General features: G+C 35.1%; 3 protein-coding genes and 1 pseudogene across 5 annotated transcripts; 2 read left to right on the forward strand and 2 right to left on the reverse strand.

The window, feature by feature from the left end:
- The first annotated feature begins 38 nt into the window (after positions 1–38).
- Positions 39–2168, forward strand: LOC107617548 (translationally-controlled tumor protein homolog). Its single transcript, XM_016319322.3, has 5 exons — positions 39–267; positions 1056–1129; positions 1240–1368; positions 1468–1625; positions 1869–2168. Exons 1-5 carry the CDS (start codon positions 240–242, stop codon positions 1984–1986), a joined length of 507 nt encoding a protein of 168 aa, XP_016174808.1. The 5' UTR covers positions 39–239; the 3' UTR covers positions 1987–2168.
- Positions 2169–2557: 389 nt separating this feature from the next.
- Positions 2558–8748, reverse strand: LOC107615382 (ATP-dependent DNA helicase Q-like SIM; annotated as a pseudogene). The gene is made up of 15 exons (XR_015899307.1): positions 8024–8748; positions 7740–7938; positions 7528–7659; positions 7097–7286; positions 6669–7002; positions 6289–6506; positions 5892–5948; positions 5132–5212; positions 4965–5028; positions 4662–4761; positions 4503–4586; positions 4179–4266; positions 3714–3830; positions 3513–3605; positions 2558–3247 (listed from the first exon to the last, which is right to left on the reverse strand). The product of XR_015899307.1 is annotated as an ATP-dependent DNA helicase Q-like SIM (transcript).
- A 392-nt stretch (positions 8749–9140) lies between these two features.
- On the forward strand, positions 9141–12603 carry LOC107617547 (translationally-controlled tumor protein homolog). The gene is made up of 6 exons (XM_088498201.1): positions 9141–9418; positions 10677–10724; positions 11339–11412; positions 11509–11637; positions 11754–11911; positions 12306–12603. Exons 2-6 carry the CDS (start codon positions 10697–10699, stop codon positions 12421–12423), a joined length of 507 nt encoding a protein of 168 aa, XP_088354327.1. The 5' UTR covers positions 9141–9418; positions 10677–10696; the 3' UTR covers positions 12424–12603.
- A 1095-nt stretch (positions 12604–13698) lies between these two features.
- Positions 13699–18048, reverse strand: LOC107618335 (26S proteasome regulatory subunit 6A homolog). 2 transcript variants are annotated; one of them, XM_016320363.3, is made up of 10 exons: positions 17733–18048; positions 17231–17347; positions 16875–16982; positions 16553–16744; positions 16279–16470; positions 15816–15934; positions 15598–15685; positions 14447–14566; positions 14227–14367; positions 13699–13975 (listed from the first exon to the last, which is right to left on the reverse strand). In XM_016320363.3, the coding sequence occupies exons 1-10, from the start codon at positions 17847–17849 to the stop codon at positions 13898–13900; spliced, it is 1272 nt and encodes a 423-aa protein (XP_016175849.1). In that variant the 5' UTR covers positions 17850–18048; the 3' UTR covers positions 13699–13897. The 2 variants fall into 2 exon arrangements, with proteins under 2 accessions (XP_016175849.1, XP_088354443.1); XM_088498317.1 differs by having other exon boundaries at positions 17190–17347; positions 17733–17984.
- Positions 18049–18328: the final 280 nt, after the last annotated feature.

An 18328-nucleotide genomic window follows, 5' to 3' on the forward strand; every position in this document is an offset into this window, starting at 1 on the left:
TTAGATTTTATATCTAAAATTTAGGCACAATAAAAAGTACCATATTATGATCTAATACTTTAGTGAGAATAAAAAGGGAAATATTTTCGGAGCCCTAAATATCAGGAAACCCTAACACTCTATAAAAGCTCACCGTCACTCGTTGTTCTTACTCAAGTCTTTGGAATCTCTCGCGGCTCGGCTCTGCTCTTCTCTTCTCGTTTCTTCGATCTTAGAAGTTAGAACAAAGAACTGCAACCATGCTGGTTTACCAGGATCTTCTTACAGGTGAAAAGCTTTCACCTTTTTCTGTTATATTTATTTTCTATTTTTATTTTTATTCCTTTGCTATGTGTGTGGTTTAAGATCTCAGTTGTTGTATGTTTTTATGAAAGAGGATCGAAACTTGTTAAATGAAGTAAATTTCGTGTTATGTTTGGTAGAATATGTAGTTCTTAGGATCCACTTTCGTTGAATCTGCTATTCCTTTAATAAACTCTGTGATAAAGTTTTCCCGGGTTTATGTTCTTGCCCCAATAAACTCTGCTTATGATAAGTCGTTTTAATTAATAATTATTAAGGTTGTTTGCTATTATTATTTTTTTCTATATGAGATTATAATTTTCTGTCTGTATCTCTGGGTTATCCTTTTCTTGCTGTGATTATCTCAGATTCTAAATCTTTTCTGATTTTCTTTAAGGAAAAGTCTAGGGCGCCAGCAATTTTGTTAAATTCTGGCCAGCATGTAGCCAGCAAAACAAAGTGAGCCATTGGATGAAATCTCACACCAATCTCGCACTATTAAAACCATCATTGATGGCTATTTGATGGCTTCAAATCACAAAAATTGCTGGCCCCTAGCATTCCTCTTTTTTTTAATCAGTCTGGTTGTTGATCAGTTAGATCATCATGCAATTAAGTGGTCCTCACTATCAATGTAATTATGCTTTTGCAAATTGATTGATTAATTAATTAATTAATTAATTAATTGTGAAAGTGAGTTAATACGGTTGATCTGATGGTAATAGTTAAGTGCTTGAACTCGTCTAACTTGGATTTCTTGATGAATGTTTTAGGCGATGAACTTCTCTCTGACTCGTTCCCTTACAAGGAAATTGAGAATGGAATCCTCTGGGAAGTTGAAGGAAAGGTTAGGAAATAGGAACTCTTTATATTCTGGAATCTTTGTTTCCTTTTCAGGGTTTGTTTTTTCGTTTGTTAAGTGTTGATGAGTTAATTGTGTAATGTGGGTTTTGGCAGTGGGTTGTTCAAGGAGCAATTGATGTAGATATTGGTGCTAACCCTTCCGCAGAAGGCGGAGAAGAGGATGAGGGTGTCGATGATCAAGCTGTCAAAGTAGTTGATATTGTTGATACTTTTAGGCTTCAGGTCAGGCATATATATATAAGAAAAAACCATCTTTGGATACTTCGCTATGCAAATATTTTTTTTATCTTAATTTACGTGTATTTTGTTCAATTTTTACAGGAGCAACCAGCTTTTGATAAGAAACAATTTGTTACTTTCATGAAGAGATACATTAAGTTGCTGACAGCCAAATTAGAGCCAGAGAAGCAAGAGCACTTCAAGAAGAACATTGAGGGAGCAACTAAGTTCCTCCTCTCAAAGCTCAGTGATCTTCAATTGTAGGTTCTTCCCCAATCTAATTACATTATCCTACTCCTTCAATTTTATAATAAATTACACTCACCTCTCTTGAGCTTTAAGTCATATAACCGTCTACATTAATCTTGTCTTGAGATTTATGTGATACTGTGGTAATACATTTGATACCATTATGTCTTGTGGAATGTGACACTAATGGGACAAATCATGTGGTAGCTTGGGTAAGCTAACTAATGCTAATTGATTGCGTATCAATGTTGCAGTTTTGTTGGGGAGAGCATGCACGATGATGGAAGCCTGGTGTTTGCATATTACAAGGAAGGTGCAACTGATCCAACTTTTCTCTACTTTGCTCATGGATTGAAGGAAGTCAAGTGTTAAGCACCTGGTTCCGAGACTATGTATCGGTTTGCAGGCGCATTAGTTATATGAAGATCTCTTATATTTGAGCTAGATAAAAAAAATCTTCATAATTTAGTCTGTTGTGTTTTTGGGATTTGGTATTCTTTAGTAATTGACATTGAGTGTTCATTGTTATGTTATAAGGAGAGCTTTGTTTCCAAGATTTTGCTTTCAAACATGTTTTCCTATATTTATTTTTAGAGGAGTGTGTTATCGCAAAATAATTTAATTTAATTCTCAACTCAATAAAGATATAAATAAACAAGGATAAAATTGTCATGTCAAAATCAGTTATTTTTAGTTTCTGAAGTTTTTTCCTACAAAATTGGAAAAAACGAAGGACCGTTTTGGTCGACCGTAAAACTATTATGTATATACTCCCCATTCAAGCCAGGGAAAAACATTAAAATTTATCCAACCACGGTTTTGTATGGTCCCATGAGATTTGACAAGAATTATCCACCCTATGTTAGCTGGAAATACCGAAATAGTGCTGGAACTATAAGAGAAAAAACCACATGTATAAAGAATAAATATAGAGCACTTATTCAACTACTATTCATAAATGCATCACTTAAACTACTAACCACTATCTAACAATCTCAACACATTTCAACACCCCCTCATGGAGGACATACATAGAAAAAGATATCCTGATTATTGGATTAACAGCAATCCATTTGTTGTGATCAGTGATTGAAGACAAAGATCTGAACCAGTGGGTTCTCAGTTCCCTAATATGTGGTTTTCTTCCACAGATAAGCAAGAATAGTAACCATTAAATTATATCTCTGATCCAGACTCCATAATTATCCTTGAAGAAATTGCAATGACCATGAATAATTCACTTCTTATGTCAGAGTAAATTGTATGTTAATGTTAGAATAACCGCACACGATAGCCTCATGAATCACTTATATTTTGTGAGTTTTGCTTCAAGTCTTCCGCGAGAAGTCCTCATATCGTGTTTCATTTTATTGGCTTTTCTCTTTTGATGTTTCCTGGGACTTCTCAGCGTCTCTGGCTTTTTATTGACTTGCATTCTTTCCAGACGCTGGCGACGGATTTCAGGATCAGCCCAACCTTTACCCCATTCAGAGAATGAGGAATATGGTTTGTGAGTTTTCGCTGCAAGCAACATATCTGCCTCTGGGTAAACATAGAAAGCTTCTTCACTCATGGACCTGATAAATTCCAATCCCAATTTTGTTGGCTCCGGAAATTTTATCTGAACATGGGTCTGCGACGAGATAAAAACCACAGTTGAATTACTAATTTACAGTCACAGCTAATGACGGCATGCATGTAACAAGACAGCGCATGAATGGTAACATGAGGACACACCATAATGTTTTATTTCCTCCTTGTATTCAATGCTTATGAGTATGGTTTATATTTCTTAACCTTTTTAAGTTTTGAAGCACAAACCAACACTCAATCATGCAATATGATGCAACGCAAATTAGATAAGGACATATTATTAGACCGTAGAAACAAAACAATACCTTGTCATCTCCCTCCCTGATGTATCCTTTAGCTTCCAAAATCCGAGAGAGACCTCTCCACAATAATATATCAGTGTTTAGAAACTTTTGAGACTGCATATATGCATAATATGAAAACAATTCACATCAATTTACAGCAACATAGAACATCAGGCAAAACAGCAAAATGGGGATAAAGATTACAATTATATGTGGGTTCACCTGCTCCCGTATCTTTCCGACAATATTCTTAAGGCGCGACCTCTCTCCATGTCTTCCATATCCATATTCAAAATGTATATCATCATCATATGAAACATCCATGGAATAACTACATGCCTGACAAATCGACAACCATCATGCTTTAGTTCCTTTTCGCTGATGACATCGAATGTAGAAAACATAATTTCTGGACCGTAACAATTTCATATATACCAAGCGTTGGATCCAAAAGTTCACTTTCAAGACCAAAGCTATTAAAAGTAAATACAAAAAGTGCAGAAAACAGAGCATTTATGAAATTTATTTTATCCTATTGAAATTCAACGAGAGATAGAGATACATAGAACATGTGTAAGATGGTGCTAAGGTCCACATATCCGGAAAATACTAACAATACTACAATGTAATTCATTTTTGAGAATTAATTGCAAGTTTACTTGGTGAAATGGAAACTACTTGACATACATGACTAGCAGCAATAGTTTGTAGTAATATACACGCCTCGTCTTTCATATTCTGCCTTTGAGGCGGTCCATCAACACACACATCACATCTACATGAAACAGGGTGCATCAAGACAGTGACAACAGCATTAATCAGCAACTCAAAAGATTCAGCATCCTATCAGTCAACACAGCCGTAGCATAATTAGATCGCAACACCACATAATTACCACAACAAATGAATATACAAAGAGAATAAATAAGATATCAAATTACTAGATATTGGTAGAATTTGAAATACATATGCTACAGGATCCATATGGCACTGAGGCCAGAATTTACATACAAGAGACATTTTCTATGACTGAATTCCTCTCCAAAGTATTCCACAAGTGTCTTTGCTCGACAGCATGACGTGTTCATTCCGTATCTGGACAATATACCACAAGATTATGTACCATAACTACAAGAAAAAAATAATAGAGGTGTATGCATCAAAACAAACCTGAAACAGTCAGACAACATGATATATGCTTGTTTTGTCTGATATTCACTTCTTCAAGTAGGCAAAAGTGATGGAACTCTCGCTAGGTTTGCAAATAGAACTGGAAGTGCAGTAGGAGCAAGAAATGTAAGAGAAAAAAGAGAGTGGGGGCTTGAGAAATGGCTAAGTGGTGAAAAAGAATGAATCAGTAAGCAACCTACTAATTCAGTGCGAGTCAAGGGAATACGAGTAGATTTGAACAGAAAGCTAGGAATGAAACTTGCATCATGAGATAAAAATTGCCTCTATAATGATTAAACTTACTGCAGTCTGCTAATTTCCCATCTCGACCAGCCCGACCAGCTTCTTGGTAGTAGGCTTTCAAACTCTGATCAAATTACATATTCAATAGTTTTAGATATCTCCATAAAAAATGAAATCAAGGGTGCATGGAATGAACACAGATACAGATAAATTTTTGACAAAGAGACCTGTGGCCAACCATAGTGGATGATTCTTCTGACATTTGGCTTGTCAATCCCCATGCCAAATGCTATTGTTGCAACAACAACCTGAAAATGATAAACATAAATGCATTCCTGTCATTTGGAAAACCTTATTATGGTTCCCTATAAACCAATGAAGTAAAGGTGAAAAGGAAGAGTGATTGGTAGCAAACATAGAGAATACGGGTAAAATTAATTCAAATCCATGGCTTCATATCACCAAAATTATAAGAAACTTGATCCTTTAATTATTATTTTGGTATATAATGTAACTTAAGCAATAACAAGATCATTACAAAGAAACAGTCATGCTTTGATGCATAACAGGTTTGGCAGGATTTCAAAGAGCCAAAGTTGCAAAATCTTATAAAAGAAAGGACTAGACATGTATATAAATAGAAGTGTTTATGCATGAAAATAAGTCAAACTCATGAACCATCCAAATCCGACATAACAAGCTAAAAGAAAATACTTGTGTTTTATTGATTGTGTTCCATGCAGTTGTTTCTGGATTTTCATAACAATGGTGCAAATGGCACCACACTATCACTGAGACAAGAAAATTAAAATAATACTGTAACTTAATTTCTGAAGTCTTTGTCACATCATATTTTAAAATTAACAAATGATTACGATAACTGATAACTGGCAACCTGAATTCAAATATAAAACACTATTCATTTGCCTTCATAAAAATTTTGAAGTCAGACATCTATTATTGTTCTGTCAGATTCAAGATCCATACCTCTATGGTATTTTCATGAAATTCTTTGTGAACCCTTCTTAGATGTGATTTGGGCAGCTGGAGATAGAAATTCAGCTCATAAATTAGTTTCACATCCAACAGATAACATAATTCAAATCTTGATAGTTGAACATGCAGCAAAAATTTATAAGAGAATAATGTAAAACTAGCTACCAAGCTCGTTTCAATGAATTCCACAGTAGAGCCTAGAAACCAATTAAGAATAACAGGTAATTAAATTATTCTTCTCCCTATAGTGAATAGGAGACATCCGTTGGAAATTATGCACTGTACTTCATTGTGTTTAAAACATGATCAACATGATAAAGTCCAATTGATTAAAAATTAAATTTTTAAATGACCATCTACTTAAACAAGATTGAGTATAATCCCATACCGCTGCATTATAGGCAGCAGCCTTCACGCCAAACTTGCATAGATACTTTGCAATTTTCAGCGTTTCTTTTCTCGTTGGTACATATATGATTGCCGGTCCTTGCTCCAAAGGACCTTTAAGTAATTTCAGACTTCCTTCTGGTTCCTTGGGTGGATAATCTATCTCAGATAACTCCCAGTCCTTCGAAGGAGATTGTGCACAAAATTCACCACAAGTAACTGCATTAATAAATTAAAAAAAAAAAAAAAAAAAACAAATTGAGAGTCACAAATGTTCAATGAGATTGAAGTTCTTCACCACTGGCACTGAAATTGCTTTCAGTTTTATGCTAAATATGAACAATAACTCCAAAGTAAAAAAATGGCCAGAAAGTGTAATACCATCCCAATCATCCACGCTTTGACAGTCATCGTTGTCATTTTCCAGAAACTCGACAGACAACTCTTTTCCCTTTACAAGATTGTCTGTGTTTCCTGAGCGCATTACATTAACATCTCTGCCACCATAATTATCATGGTTGTCATCCACATCATAAGGAGAAACATCATCATTATTAGAGATTCTACCAGCACCAGAGCTGCTGGAAACATCATCCGAGTCCTTTGAGATGAAAGACTTTTTATTTTTATTGGAATTTAGCTTGCTACCATATACTTTAATCAATTCATGAAAATCTTTCTCGTAAAAGGCTTGTGAAGTTCCACTATGCTTTACCTGTTTGAAGCCACAATGAATCTTAAGTATATATAGACTATAGTAACAAGTTATAAGCGGATGCTCGCATGAAAGTTATAAACATAAAACTCACCATGAAGCGTAAATTAGATTGAAAGAAAGATGTAAGCACAACAATTGTTTCCTTTGACATGCGTAATGATTTTAAAATATCTTCTTGAACTCTGTGTGTAGCTGTAGCTGTCAAGGCCATCAAAGGTATGTCAAATTCCAGGAATTTAAGTTTGCTGGTACCGAAATTTTCCCTCAGCACAGATAATCGGCTGAAACAAGTGAAAGACATTTTATGTATAGGTCATACTTCTGACAGCAGAATAAAGGCATTTAAGAAATCATGAAGGTATGCAGGAAACAAAGAACAAACGTGACGATTAAGATAATCAGTCAAATTAATCTAACAATTGATCATTGATCTTTAATCTTTGTTTCTATCCAATTCATTTCCAGCATAGAGAATCCTAAAATAAAAATAAATAAATAAAAGAAGCAGCAAACAGAGGATACCTATAGTCTGGACGGAAATCATGACCCCATTTGGAAACACAATGCACCTCATCAATTGCAAACAATGCAATACCATGACTTTCTGCAAGCTTCTGCAGCGGTTGTATTAGTCTACATGGGATTGCATTGCAATTAGAACATAATAAAGAATGAAAAGACAAACAAAAATGAAGACTTCAACAGATACTTAATGAGCTTCTCAAAGACCCCAAACATATATTATGCTGTACATGCCTCTCATTGCTTTCTTTTCAACAGTATTGTCAGGTTGCCCAGACCCAAGAAAGCAAGCGCTGACTCCATGTCTTGCTAGCTTTAAGCATTGATCATGCATCAAGCTTATTAATGGCGATATCACAACCACCACTTTCCCAGTTAACAATGCAGGAACCTGAAAGCACAATGATTTCCCTGCAAAAACATCCCCATAAATGCAAGTACAACATAGAAATTTAGCAAGCAACACAGAAGGGACAGTTAGAGCTAAAGAATGAACCAGATCCTGTTGCAGCAAGGACAAGGCAGTCCTTATGAGCTGCCCATGCGTTCAGCGCTTCCTTCTGAAAACTCTTCAAACACAAAATCCCAAAATGCTTCTGTAAGAGACCACCAACTCTCGTCTACCAATCAGACATAACAACCAAATTTTCCATTGGACCAGTTACAATTTGCCCCGGCACCACGGTCACATCATCAGGCATTTCAGAGATAGGCTCATCGTGCTCATTCACCATTTCTAGATCAACAATTGCCACATCATGTATCTTATCATTGGAATGAAAATGGTCTAATATGCTCGACTGCCGAACTTGGCTGGTCGAGGACAAAGCTTTTCTCTTGAGAGCTTTTCCATGAGGAGCACGAAATTTTGAAGGCTGCATGGTGGTAGTGGAAGCTTTGGAGCTAGTTGTAGCTCTACCACTACCACTACCAGCCGTCAAGATATGCTCCACAACATTGGGAATAGACAAACCAACTGTTTTGATGGCTTCTACAATGCTGGAATACTCAAAACCCATTTCAAGCATTTCCACAAGCACTTGGTCGAAGGATAAGTTACTGGCACCCATTTCATACCCTGGGAATAGCAAGCATTAACAAACTTGTGTAGCGAATAAAAAATTGAAAAATAGAAGTAAATGGGAAGTAATTAGAGATGAAAAAGATCCGATCTTCACAAGAATTGACATGAAATGGCATTATGAATTTTCTGCTGCGCTTGGTGATGGCAAACGCAAAAGACGAAAACTTGGGCACAGGGGCCACATTGAATAAAGGAAACAGCAGAACGGAGAAAAGTAATGCATGAAATTGAAGGAATTGAGGTCAGTGAAGTTACCTGAAGAAATTATCTTCTGAATTCTTCGTCAGGAACCGCGCCAAATGGTATTTTGCATTGTTCTGAAAATTGGATCGGACCGGACGGTCGAACCGGGACCCGGTAATAAAAACGGTTCGAACTGCTGTCAATAACAGCTAATTAAAGAATCGTTCGAAAACCGTCAGTCGAAAACCGGCCGGTTGGACTGGGCCGATGACCGGCCGGTTTTAAAAAAACGGCACCGTTTTATGTTTAAAAAAAAAAAAAAAAAACCAAAAGCCAGTTGTGACCCCCTCCCTCTGACTCCCTCTCCCCCGCTTCCCCAATCGTGCAAAGTAAATCCCTCTTTGAAGCAAAGCAAAGCAAAATCAAAACGGCAAAACCCTAGTCTTAGGTTCCTTGTCGCCGCCGTTCCGGGTTCTCGGCGCCTCCGCTTCTGCCTCTTCCCCCTGTCCGGAACCCAGGTAGCTCGGCACGTCGTTCACTGGCTTCTCTGTTCGTGGCTTGGAGCAGCTCGCCGTTTGCCGTCGTCTCACCTCTCGCCGGTCACCGTCCGTGTCTCCGTCGAAGGTGAGTGGCCGTGCTTTGCTTCTTCATTTTAATTTTGCTCTGGTTACTGATGACTCTGTTTAATTTCTGAATGCTCGGTTCTTCTTCTCCCTTTTAATTTCTGAAATTTTTGTTAAATAATGTTGCTAATGTTCTTCTTCTTCCTTGTTAATGCTTTGTTTAATTTAGTGTCATCAATGTTGAGTCTGTTTCAGTGTTTTGAATGTCTGATGCTCTAATTTGTGATTTTTGAATCTGAAATTAATTAAATAATTGATTGTGTTGTTGAAACTTGAAATTATTGGTTAAAATGGATTTGTTATGCTGCTGTTGCTATTTTTTAATTTTTGAGTATGATGTTTCTGAATTTTTGTTGAAATAGTTATTAATTTCAGGGTTTAGAGTGAATTTGTTGGTGATATTTAACTTTTGTTGCTGCTTCTTTTTTATTTTTGGCCCTGTTAAGTTGTTACATTTAAGCTTATGCATTGGCCTATTTATCTTCACTTGCAATTAGACTTTGATGATGATTTCTTGCCCAGAATTAAGTTTCTAGCATTTTGTCTTCCCATCGTTCAAAAGATAAATATGCAAGAATCATGTACTAATAAAAAACTCAATGTCTTTTAAATTAGAAAAATGCTAAATTAAACAAAGCATCCCAATCAATATCAATTTATACCATCTCTTGATTCTTCTACTCAACACGGTGAGCAAATCTGCAACAAATTTTTGTAAATTTTGATGATTGATAAATTCATATGTTGGCAATTTGATATTTAATATTTGATATTTTTTTATATTATTTAATTTGAGTTTGTATTTTGATAAGGTCATATATATTTAAATTTAAAAAATATTTTAATATTTATATTAGATTATAATTATATTTTAAAATATTTATTTATAATTTATTTATTATTTTATTTTAAAATAATTTTTTGAATTAAATTATTAATTAGATTGATTGAACCAATAAATTAATAAACTAATAATTAAAACGGTTTGATAATCGGTCCAATTTTCTGAACCTTGCATCAAAGTGAAATTAGAATTGGATTTTTATTTTTAATTTTTGAGAGTGAGGAGAAAAATCAGGAACTATATTTTCTCGCACCTCTAAATATCAGGAATCTGACCCACACCGTCCCTCAAAACCCTAGTATTCTATATAAACGGCTCACCACCTCTCTTCTCCTCCTCCGAGTCTCTCACCACTCTCTACTTCCCATAATTATAATAAAATTGTTCTGATCGTATTCGATTTCTTTGTTCGTAGATCAATCAACAACTGCAACCATGTTGGTTTACCAGGATCTTCTTACAGGTGAAATTTCACCTTCTTTCTTTTTTAATTTTGTTTCCTCTGCTATGGTTTGTTGTAGTTCTTATGAATCCACTTTCGTCAAAATTGATACGCTAGGTTCCTAGATCAATTTATTTGGACACATTGTTTTCATATAACTTGCAATTTGTATTCAGATTTATTCATGCATCCAACAATATACCAAATTTTGAGGGTGATAGTCAAACCGGAACCGGGATTTAATTGTGTTGTTTTTCATGGATAAGATTTTCCGTGATTCAGATTTTAGCAGCTTTGATTGTGATTTTTTTTCTTAATTAACAAAAATAATGTTATTTGTTCCGTTTCTCTGGGGTTAGGGTTTGCCACTTATCTGCAATTGTTTCAGATGATAAAACTTTTCTGATTCTGTTAGAAAGCGATTTACTTGTAAGGATGTTACCCTTGCACTTGGTAATTAATTAGATCATCATGTGTTTAGAGTGGTCCACACTATCATAGGGTTTTGATCTAAGATGAATTTTGTTATCCCGGTTGCTAAGCGGTGAATTGAATATGTAACTGAGTGCTGCTGATCTGATGTTAATCCCAAATGCTTGAGGTGACTAACTAAAATTTGTTGACTTGACTTTTAGGTGATGAGCTTCTCTCTGACTCATTCCCTTACAAGGAAATTGAGAATGGAATTTTGTGGGAAGTGGAAGGAAAGGTTAGGAACTGGCTCCCCCCCCCCCCCCCCCTTTTTTTTTTTTAAATATCTATTATGTCTTCTCCTTGCTCAGATGTGTGATGTGGCTTTTGGCAGTGGGTTATTCAAGGAGCAATCAATGTAGATATTGGTGCTAACCCATCTGCGGAAGGTGGAGAAGAGGATGAGAGTGTCGATGATCAAGCTGTTAAAGTTGTTGATATTGTCGATACTTTTAGGCTTCAGGTGAGGAAAACATTTTTTATCTTATTAAGGAAAAGCAAAATCTTTCGGTTACTGGGATGTAAATAGTTTTGCTTTAGTATCTTTATTTACATATATTTTTGTTCAACTTTTTACAGGAGCAACCAGCTTTTGATAAGAAACAGTTTGTTACTTACATGAAGAGATACATCAAGTTGCTGACAGCCAAATTAGAGCCAGAACAGCAAGAACACTTCAAGAAGAACATTGAGGGAGCAACTAAGTTCCTCCTCTCAAAGCTTAGTGACCTTCAATTGTACGTTCTTCAATTATTTTGGATTATTTTACTCTTTCGGTTTTATAGTAAATTATACTTGCCACTTCTGAAATTAGATTATATAACTCAACACTTTCTTTGATTTGTAAAAGTATGCATTAATATCTTCTGAGATTCGGGTGATACTAACCTCTCGTGGTTAGGTTAAGTTACAGATAACCCTTTAAGTATCATGCAAATAAGTGTCAAATTCTACATATTGTAGAATTGGACACTAATTGCCAAGCTGAATTTACGGGTATTTTGTAATGGCACTTACCCTCGAGAGAGGTTAATAAAAGTTATTCATGCATTTTATCTGGTTTGAACTTACACCTTCTAACATCTCATTGATGCATAAATAATGCTAATTAATTGCGTATGAATGTTGCAGTTTTGTTGGGGAGAGCATGCACGATGATGGAAGCCTGGTGTTTGCATATTACAAAGAAGGTGCAACTGATCCAACTTTTCTCTACTTTGCCCATGGATTGAAGGAAATCAAGTGTTAAAGCACCTGGTTTCAAGGCTTTGTTTGGTTGCGGTCACATTAGTTATATGATGCTATGATATGCTATTTGAGCGGGGAAAACTACTCTTAATTTAGTCCTTTGTGTTTTTGGATTTTGGTATTTTGTTGTAATCGACATTGAGTTTATTGTTATAAGATTTGTTTTGAAGGTTGCTTTTTATATAGCTTTCCTTTTTGCCTTTGAGAGGAACATTTTATCGCATAATAATTAACCAAGCAATATGTTATTCAATTTTAGTTATATCCAGAAGGGTTAAAAGAGAAATCAATGCAAACTAGGGAACATTGAAAGGGTTGCCCATGCTCAAGAATGGCAATGGGGGAGGTCAGACGGGTATTTAAAGGGTTCATTCGTCCTCAACACTTTATGTACTGTCCCACCTTAGAATTAAATTGATTTATAGTTTTGTTTTTCTTTAGAAAAAAATTATAATATGAAGATATATAAATAGAAAGTTATCAGGTGTACCATTGACTTTTATGGAACAGCGCTGTTCCCAGTGTTACTGGATAGAAGTGTGTTTTCTGTGTTTTGCAAAGAATGAAATTACCGGAAAGGTGTGTTTTTTGTGTTTTGCAAAGAATGAAATTACCATTACACTCTAGATTTTTACTAAGGAAATAACGAGCTGGGTCAGCTGTGCCTGTTAGGGGAGAGAGCGTGTGGGTAAAATACCCAAAACTTCGAGAGAGCGTATACCCAAAACTTAGAGAGCGTGTGGGTAAAATATCCAAAACTAATCGTTACAAAATTTAGAGTTCTACTTTAAAATATTCAAAACACTTATTTCAATATACAATATAAGAATTTTAACTGTTACTTCTTAGTCAAAATCTCAATAAAAACTTGTCTCCTTCAGTTTCATCAAATTGTTAAAATAAGAATTTTTTTTAACAAATTTTTTAAATATTTAATATTTTTTGCTATTAACGTCAGGATAACAAATACTACAAGAATAAAAAATATTCTTTTTACAGAAGTTTCATTCTCACTTAATTATTTATTTTAACATAAAAAAGGTTAAAAGTTTCTATATCATTATTGTGCACACAAATAGCTAACACAAAAGAATATCGGCATAAATTCAATAAAATCATTATTACATAAACAATAACTTTTACTTCTAGCAAATTTTTACTACTCGAATTAATGCTCCAAAAATATCCAATCCATCTTGTCTAAAGGGAAATCCAATCAATCTGATGATTTTTTATGTGATTCGTTTGAGTTCACTTTTCTCCAACAATATATATCTGATACCAACCCAAGCACATCTAATATTTTCTCCAAAAATATTCCAAACAAATTCCAAGATAATGTACTTTTAGAAGACGGTGATATTCGTATGCTATTTGGTTAAATATAATTTGAGAGTAAAATTCGCAATAAATTGAAAACAGCAAACAAATGTCAAACATCAAATTTGCTGAACTAGCTTGATCCAAAATCAAGCTTATGCATAATAATTCAAGCTTGCCTTTTTCTTTGCTTGGACTTGGATGATACCTTCATTAAAGTCCTCGTGGTTCACCTACAATCCGGGAAAAAAAAGATCATGATTATTCCGACATCAATTAAGCATAAACATGGAATAAATTATTAGTCGGTCTTTAAAATTCAGCAGCAATTGTAGCAGCAAAACATAAAGAATTGCAATAATGATGACCCCAAAAAAAATAAAATAAAAACTGACTTGACAAAAATGACGACCCCTATTATACAAATAGATTAATCATGATGTTTGAATTATTTAAGTTGTTGCATAGTTTGAAGAAAACAAACCTCAGTAGCATCACGCCTTAGGGCTAACATTCCAGCCTCAACACAGACAGCCTTAAGTTGTGCTCCATTGAAATCATCTGTGGACCGAGCTAGTTCCTCAAAGTTTACATCCGGATGAACATTCATCTTCCTCGAATGGATCTAAATTAACAATGAGAGAATTCAGTAAATGCTGTTACAAAGAAAAGATTGTCCGCAGATAAGTTGGAAGACAACAAACCTGCAGAATTCTAGCTCTTGCTTCTTCAGTTGGGTGTGGAAATTCAATTTTACGATCTAGACGACCAGAACGCATAAGAGCTGGGTCAAGAATATCGGCCCGATTTGTGGCTGCTATCACCTGCAATTTAAAAGAATAAATGAGAATGACACTTAATCTACATCATAAATAAACATAAATCCTATAAGAATGATGGCAACTTCTAATCAAATTAATCACGATTCAAGGTGTTGCAATATAAACTACCGAACTAGGTTGCAAACATAGGTTTTAAGCAAATATAATTTATAAAATTATAGATTGTTACGCTTAACCCAGACACATCAAACAGCCTTCTTTCCCCTTCAAAAGCAACCTATTTAGCACAGATTCGCTAATGGTGCCGGCACGGATACGCCACTGACACGCGATGGATACGGCAAACGAGCGTATAGGTGACACGTCCTCTTGCAGTGCGGAACTTCCATGAAGCGGTCACGAATCTGAAGCGAGTCCGACCCGAGTTGGATGTTTTAACAAATATTTCTGCTGGGCTACGACTGATTTAGTGATTTCATGGCCCGATTTCCCCCCCCATTTTAATTTTGAAATCTTCCAAAAGAAATCGAAACCTAGATTTAAAAATAAAATAAATCAAAACCTAAACATTGTTAGTTGTTACTGTCTTCCTTCGGTGGCTCACTAGCTCAGCTGTTCTGTTGAGAATGATGCACTGCTATTGAAGAAGATACAAGGTTGAAGAAGTGAAGAACTACACACTGCGTGTACAGTGCGTTTCTCGTTTCTCTCTCTTATTCTTTTATTTGTTTTATTATTATTTTAATATATCAATGAAATTGAAAGGTCTCTGAGTAACTTTAATTCAATGTCTCTCTCTTTAATAATTGTAGAATTTTAAGACTTTTTTATGCAACTATATTTACTCTTATATTTAGAATATGATATTTTATTAATTTAATATATTATTTAAATTTTAATTCACAACGTATCGTAAACGTGTTGTATCCAAATTTTTTTAAAAAGAACATGTCAGCGTATCCGTGTCGTGTCATGTCTGTATCGAGTGTCATATCCGTGCTCAGCAACAACAACAACAACAATAATCACATAAATAGAGAAAAGATAAATATAGATAAGAATTCTAGACAAACCTTAATGCGATCGTCACTGCTAAAACCATCAAGCTGGTTGAGCAATTCTAACATTGTTCTTTGTACCTCCCTGTCTCCACTTACTTCACTGCAATTAGCCAAAGAAACATCAAGAGGTTACTAACCCATTATAGTTGAACCATGAACCAAGAAACGCTTATTTAACAATGGAGACAAAAAGAAAACTGCAAATGTATCTAAATCCTTCTTGCTAATACCTATCAAACCGCTTTGTACCAATTGCATCAATTTCATCTATAAATATAATGCATGGGGACTTCTCTTTTGCTAGTTGAAAAGCATCACGGACGAGTTTGGCTCCATCTCCAATAAACATCTGTACAAAAGATAAGGTTAGATAATCATGATAAGAACTAAGAACAGATACCCAAATATAAACTATGAACAGCATTCACAAAATCTAGAAGTAGAACAAGAAGTAAATAATCATCATATAATTAAAGCATTTACTTGTCATATTCAACATAGATCATATGTAAATTTTCAGCCAAAAAAGACTCGAGCATAATAAAAAAATCCAGTCCTAGTGTAGTAAAAAATCAGCTAGGTAAGCTAAAAAGACACTACTCATTCAAACAATGACGAATTTATTATTCATGGAGGAATTGATTTTTTTTTTTTTTTTTGGGGGGGGGAGGGGGGGGGATTTGATGGTCATACCTGGACCAACTGTGGGCCTGCTAACTTCAGAAAAGTAGCATTTGTCTGTGCTGCACAAGCACGTGCCATTAATGTTTTTCCAGTCCCTGGAGGTCCGTATAAGAGCACTCCCTTTGGTGGACGAACACCTAACTTCTGGAACCGCTCCTTGTGAGTCATTGGTAAAACAATGGCTTCTACTAATTCTTGGATCTGTAGACACCAACCAAGTTTCCTTCACGAAAGTTTTAAAATATGAACTGCCTCAATATATTGTGACAAGACTAAAGCTCACCTGCTTCTCCAGCCCACCAATGTCATTATAATCCTCTGTTGGTTTTTCGTCAACTTCCATGGCTTTAACTCGAGAATCATACTCAGAGGGTAGGGTATCCAAGATCAAGTAACTATCCTTGTTAACACCAACCAGATCACCCGGTTTCAACTTGTCAGGGTCAACGAGCCCAACAACAGGAAGAAAGATGGTCTGCAGTGAAGGGGAGTGTTTAAGTTTATGGTTTCTTTAAATTCCATCAAGGGATTTTCATAGGCTACTAGTGTAACACTGAATACAATGATACAGGAAAACTAAATATTGAAATTAATATCCATTTCACCTGTCGAGTGGATGTCTTTAGCACAACACATTTCCCCTTCCTTTGCGAGTCGAGATCAATATTGGCACCATCTTCCTCAGCTTCATCTTCTGGGTTCATTTCCAATATCTAAATGCAGAATAATATCATGTCAGACAGTCAGAGTTAAATCTAAGAAGAATGTTAAAAATTAGGAATAGTCAGAGAACACCATAATACAGCCTACTCCAATCATTCACTCAGAATGACAATTCCAAATTTAATTCCAAAAATATTTTCCTATGAGATATGTTAGCACCAACATATTGGGAAAAAATAAATTCTTCAATCACTAACCAATATAAAGCAAACTAGGAGCAGCAGTAACAGTTAATGACCTCAACAATGTTTCCAACAAGGTAGGGCAACTGCTTATTGAGCTTAATCTTCTCCTGATTCTCCTTTATCTTCTCCTTGTACGATTCCAACTCCAAATTCGTCCTCTGCAACTCTTCCTAAGTTTCGAAAAAATAAAATAGATTCAGAAAATTCAACAAACCCAATAACCTTCAAAAGCCCCAAACATAACAGTATCAAACTTTCGCATAACGAAAGAGACATTTTTTCTTTCTTTTTCTTGGTTTGAACTTTTAATTACTCAATAAGTGAAGCCAACACATTCATATTATGTTACTAGTATATAACCCTCGATTGACAAAGCACGGTCGAACCAACTTGAAATCCTGGAAATAAAGAACACGGAACTCATGTGGATAACAGAAATTTCCAGTTTTTAGTTGGAAATAGCGAGATGCAATGCAACGAAGAAAACCCTAACGGAACAAAGATGAAAGGATCGATGAAAAACTAGTGAAATCGGAAGCAGAGAAAGAGAGGAACCTTGAGGATGCGAATCTCGTTGTCGAGTAAGCGAGAGGCTCTGACGATGTCCTCGGTGGTCATGTTAGCCAGCTGGTCATCTTCGAAGCTCGTGTCTTCTACCATTGCGCTCGCCATCTTTGTTACTGCAGCTTTTTCCCCTTTTGGGATTGAATTCGCGAATTAATGGAAGTATATATCAGGGAAAGATGAAAGAGCGGTGTGCAAAATCGTTCCAGAGAAATATACTGATTTTCTCAACTGCCCCCCTTTTTTGTTTTCGTAGGGAAGAAGAGAAGTAATTAATCACAGAATTTTCCCCCTATTTTGTGTTTTTCACTTTTTTGTTTTCTTTCTATTTTTTTAAAATTTTTTGGATTGGAGAATTTCGATTGAGTGGATTTTTTATTTAAATAAAAAAAGATATTTATCAATTTAAATAACAATACAAAATTTTTACGAATTTATGCATCTAGCTATATTTTTATTATTTATAGTTGCAAAAATGAAAAAAGAAGATTTTAAAATTTAAGACATTTTTATTTTTGGAGACTACAAAAATGTATTAAGATCCAGTTTGGTAAACAACTTAAATAAGTTCTTTTAGAAAAAGAATT

The sequence above is a fragment of the Arachis ipaensis genome, chromosome B9, assembly GCF_059453495.1.
Source record: "Arachis ipaensis isolate K30076 ecotype BB chromosome B9, ASM5945349v1, whole genome shotgun sequence".
Classification (NCBI taxonomy): domain Eukaryota; kingdom Viridiplantae; phylum Streptophyta; class Magnoliopsida; order Fabales; family Fabaceae; genus Arachis; species Arachis ipaensis.